This window comes from Arachis ipaensis, chromosome B01, assembly GCF_000816755.2.
Source record: "Arachis ipaensis cultivar K30076 chromosome B01, Araip1.1, whole genome shotgun sequence".
NCBI lineage: Eukaryota > Viridiplantae > Streptophyta > Magnoliopsida > Fabales > Fabaceae > Arachis > Arachis ipaensis.
In genome coordinates this window covers 119223810-119228993 of record NC_029785.2, presented here as the reverse complement: position 1 = coordinate 119228993, position 5184 = coordinate 119223810, and the positions used below count along the sequence as shown (strand labels likewise).

The 5184-nt window shown below is 37.9% G+C and overlaps 1 protein-coding gene across 1 annotated transcript in view; it reads left to right on the top strand.

The window, feature by feature from the left end:
• Positions 1-4720, top strand: part of LOC107634988 (ABC transporter B family member 25) — a 5179-nt gene extending 459 nt beyond the window's left edge. The window contains exons 2-17 of the mRNA XM_016338340.2: positions 325-393; positions 472-507; positions 592-666; positions 756-880; positions 1011-1110; positions 1257-1428; positions 1530-1648; positions 1726-1836; positions 1930-2074; positions 2253-2385; positions 2814-2889; positions 2982-3047; positions 3158-3265; positions 3604-3711; positions 3801-3998; positions 4082-4720. Coding sequence (XP_016193826.1) covers positions 325-393; positions 472-507; positions 592-666; positions 756-880; positions 1011-1110; positions 1257-1428; positions 1530-1648; positions 1726-1836; positions 1930-2074; positions 2253-2385; positions 2814-2889; positions 2982-3047; positions 3158-3265; positions 3604-3711; positions 3801-3998; positions 4082-4291 — 1851 coding nt within the window. The 3' untranslated portion in view covers positions 4292-4720. The remainder of the gene's footprint in view (positions 1-324; positions 394-471; positions 508-591; positions 667-755; positions 881-1010; positions 1111-1256; positions 1429-1529; positions 1649-1725; positions 1837-1929; positions 2075-2252; positions 2386-2813; positions 2890-2981; positions 3048-3157; positions 3266-3603; positions 3712-3800; positions 3999-4081) is intronic.

Here is a 5184-nt window from a genome sequence, read left to right as displayed (position 1 = left end):
CTATTTCGAAAATCTGATGCTAGAGTTACATAGAATTGAGAAATGAAAATTGATTTTTGAAATCCATCAAATCACAGTCTTCATAGTTTGAAAATTTTTCGCTTCAAAATGTTGGCTTGTTGACTTTTGCTATGGCTTCCTCCTAAACCTATTGAGACATGCGTGTTTTCTTGACAATCGTTTTAATGGAACTGTTAAATTAACTTCCTAATTGTTCATAATGGTTATGCTTTATTTACACCAAAGAACTGCATAAAAGAATAAGGATTCTAGACATATATCTGGAACTGCATTTTATGATTGTATTCTATTGATTTTGTATAGGGAAGGGGAAAAAGGGATGGAGCTTCAGAGGACCAAGTCTCAGACCTTGAGCACGGTGACGGAGTGCCGGTTGTCTATACACCCTTAGAATCTCTTTGATCATGTTTTTATGTGTACAATTGCTAACTAGATGAATTAAATTGTCAGGCAGCGAATGTGGGATTCTTCCGAGTGTTTTCACTTGTAAGTGGTTGGTGCTGGTGTTTATTTGGATGAATTGCTGCCATATTTTTGTGATCATTTAATTCTATAATTAATTAATTTCAGGCAAAACCAGAGGCTGGAAATTTGGTGATTGGTACAGGGGCTTTGTTGATTGCGGCCACATCAAGTATCTTAGTTGTATGATCATTTACTCCCTCTATTTCCTGCGTGCGCGCACACAGTTTTTCCAGCATGTTTCCTAATGAACATGGAATTTCCTGCTGTAGCAAAAATATGGTGGCAAGATAATTGACATTGTGTCAGGAGATCTAAGAACTCAAGAGCAGAGAGATGCGGCTTTAAATGCTGTCAAGAACACTATTATAGAGATCTTTCTAATTGTGTTTCTTGGGTATGAACCTTGCCTGATTACTCTTTCACTGGTCATTTTTTTTATAATCTGAATGTAGTTATGTTTTGTGATCTGTTGTGTGGATTTTCTGTATCCCCACGTGGTTCACCGAGTTTTCCTGGATTTTCAGTTCAATTTGCACAGCACTTCGAGCTTGGCTATTTTCTTCTGCTAGTGAAAGAGTTGTCGCACGGCTAAGAAAGGATTTGTTCAGTCACCTTGTAAACCAGGTAAAATAATATTGTTGCAATGACTCTTGCGTTGTGTTATTTTTGGTCCAATGAATTGGAGAGTAGGAATTTTCAATCTTGCAGATTGTAACTGCCCTTGCTGCTCAACGAAAGCTTTTGTTTATTATGGAATCACGATTTTTCAGGAGATTGCTTTCTTCGATGTTACTCGAACGGGAGAACTCTTAAGTAGGTTGTCGGAAGATACACAGATCATAAAGAATGCCGCAACTACCAATCTTTCTGAGGCCATGAGGAACCTAGCAACAGCACTTATGGGTCTCAGCTTCATGTTTGCAACATCTTGGAAGTTAACATGTGAGTAGTTGAAGAGTGGAGGTTTATTTCATAAACTATAGACACACATTTATGCCATTGTTCAAATCCTAACTTCTCCCTCTTCCCTCAATATCTTATAGTGTTGGCTTTGGCTGTTGTGCCTGTAATTTCTGTTGCTGTCCGTAAATTTGGGCGTTTCCTGCGTGAACTATCTCACAAAACTCAAGCTGCAGCTGCAGTAGCATCTTCAATTGCTGAGGTATTCCTCTTCCATCAAACCAACATTAGGAGATGATATTCATTTCCAATCTAATCTTAATTTTGCATGTTGCTTAGGAATCATTTGGTGCCATAAGAACAGTAAGATCTTTTGCCCAAGAAGATTATGAAATTTCACGCTACTCTGAGAAAGTTAGTGAGACACTCAGCCTTGGCCTTAAGCAAGCTGTGAGTTAGTCCTTTCTGGTTTGATCTATGTGCTACTTTGTAAACTAAGTTGTTTTGCCTATGCATTTTAACCTTATCCACTTGATGTTACAGAAAGTCGTTGGACTCTTTTCTGGAGGCCTTAATGCAGCGTCCACACTTTCTGTTATCGTAGTAGTTATATATGGAGCTAGCTTGACAATCAAGGGTCACATGACCTCGGGTGATCTCACGTCTTTCATTCTTTATAGTCTTTCAGGTAAGTTCCTCATTCTATTCTGCAATTTTACATTAAATGATTTCTATAGAACATCAACAGTTGAAAGTATGTATGATGCATGATTGTTATAGTTGATTGTTGATCAGATTCCAGTTTGATCTGTTGTGTTTGAGCTGTGGCGTAGTATATATGTTGACTCGGTTATTTTTCCTTGCAGTGGGATCTTCTATATCTGGCTTGTCGGGATTGTATACAGTAGTTATGAAAGCTGCAGGTGCTAGCCGAAGGGTATTTCAACTTTTGGATCGTGAGTCGTCAATGCCTAAGCCAGGAAATAAGTGTCCTCTTGGGTCAGTAAACATAGATTTTGTAAAATATATCTATAAATGTTATTTTCAGATAGTCCCCCTTCTCTTTTGCCTATTTTGGCATATTAAGATCCTGAAATACCCCTAATCTATTGTGTCTCATCCTAAGGTTCAAGGTGTAGATTCCTGTACCACAGAATTTACAGTGTTCCAATTATGTATTCACTATTCAAAGCCTACATTTCCAATGTTGGTTGAAGTTCATCCATGAAATTTTACCACTCACTTTGTACCCCAAAACCAAAGACAGCCAGTGTTACGAAGTGGAAATTTGTTGATGAAAACCTTACATAGGGCGAGAGTACAAAAGTCAATTTCACCTCTGTCATAAAAAGTGTGAATTGCAGAATAATTTTCATGAATTAACTATACCAACTTATTTATCACAACAAATGAACATTATATTGTAGTGATCAAGATGGGGAAGTGGAACTCGATGATGTATGGTTTTCCTATCCGTCGCGCCCTAATCACATGGTGCTCAAGGTATCAGTTTCCTTCTAAGTTACTGTTCTGCTGTTGCATATACAATACAAATTCAAGGCTACAATTACTAAAAAGTACATTTTCTTCAATAGGGCATTACAATTAAACTGCTGCCTGGCTCAAAAGTTGCTCTTGTTGGTCCAAGTGGTGGCGGGAAGGTATCGTGCATATTTTCTCCATGATTTTTCTTTGTTCCTTTGTTTATTTTCTGCTGTTTATTATTCGACAAAGTTCTTATTCAACATGAACTTATGTCTTTTTTGTGCAGACAACAATAGCTAACTTGATTGAAAGATTTTATGATCCAAGCAAAGGAAAGATTTTGCTGAATGGGGTTCCTCTGGTAGAAATATCTCACAAGCATTTGCACAGAAAGGTATCTCAATCATAAACTTATGGTTTTTGCTGCTTAAAATTAGTTACACCAATATTATAATGTTTCAATAACAACTGTTTAACTCATTTTAAGTTAGTGTATTATAGTTTAAGGCTTTATAGTATTTTGAACATATTAGATTCTGAGGGGATCTTGAAATATTCCTGAGGAAATCAAGATGAAGTGCTATTTATTAATTTATATATTGTGCCTCATGAACTCACCTATTACATTGCAGACTTATTCTAAGTGTTAATATGCCCGTGTTAGCAAAAGAAAGGTTGAACACTCTGAAGTCTAATTTCTGAGATTAACGATGTCTGCTTGTAATTTCGCAGATCAGTATAGTGAGTCAGGAGCCTACATTGTTCAACTGTTCCATAGAGGAGAACATAGCCTATGGTTTTGACGGCAAAGTCGACGAAGTTGACATAGAAAATGCGGCTGTAATATTTACTTTCTTTCTCCAATGAAACTCATCTCTCATTTTGTCCTAACTCTAGTTTATTCACCATTTGTATGGGTTTGAATGCAGAAAATGGCCAATGCACATGAATTTATATCAAAGTTCCCAGAGAAATACAAGACCTTTGTTGGAGAGCGTGGGGTACGGCTTTCGGGAGGGCAGAAACAGAGAATTGCGATTGCTAGAGCCCTGCTCATGGATCCAAAAATTCTCCTCCTGGATGAAGCCACTAGTGCCCTGGATGCCGAGAGCGAGTACCTAGTGCAGGTGAGTAGTGAGTTGACATCATGTAGCATATAAACTTTGGCTTGTATTTGCCATTCGCTAATTTTATGGTCCATATGTTGTAGGATGCTATGGATTCTCTAATGAAGGGAAGAACTGTTCTAGTCATTGCTCATAGATTATCAACTGTCAAAACTGCCGATACTGTAGCGGTTATCTCGGATGGCCAAGTAGTTGAGAGTGGCACGCACGACGAGCTTCTCGGCAAGAATGGTGTCTATACTGCATTAGTCAGGAGACAACTGCAGACAGCAAAAACCGAAAATGTAGTTTAGTTTGTTGAAGCAAAGATTATGATTTATGAATGGCCACTGTTGGTTATTAAATACTTTTGATACACTATAGTTCCTTGGTGACACGCATGACCATCACAGTTGCAAGTTACAACACTAGGTTTCAGCAGAGAAATTGTGGATACTGGTCGTTTACTGTTCCCACTGTCTAAAATTTAATCTCGCTTCCTGGATTTTGTATTTTGTATTTGTAATTTAGATGTCGGATAGAGTAAATATTAAACAGCAACTGAAAATGTTGAATCGAAGTGAAAATTTGATAGCTATCTTCATATCTGCAATGTCTCGACCTTTCTTTGCCGATCCATTCAGTTTTTCACCATGGTGCAACTAGCTGCTCCGCGAAGTCTGAGGGGTTTCTTTGCGTCGCCATGGCCGAACATAGTGCAGCCCCGGCCTTCTTTCTTTTCTCTCCTGATCTCTTCCGGGCAAATGCCCTGTTTTGTAACAAAATAAAAAGATTCAAATCATTGATGTGATTTTTGGTTTTCCAATGTATCCTCTAGTTCGGAAGACTAATATGTCAATTGGAGTTTAATTCGAGCTTTTTTGGGGTTGGCTATCTATTAGAACATGTGAATGTGGACAGAAAATGAGTAATCTCATTTATTAATTCTATTACACATATATCCAAGTTGGTTCAAACCCAAATATAGTCACCCGCATTAATAAAGCGTGAAAACATGCGCCTGAAAATCCCTTGTTACTTCGCGTTCATTATGAAAAAACGTTACTTCTTTCTCAACACGAAACCACTACATAAAACCGTTCCTTCTCTTTGAATTTCTCTCAAAATTACTCGAACTTCACTCACGCTCTCTGTGAAAACCACTACTGGAGAAGAATGGCGAGAAGATTTCACAAGGAAGAAGCAA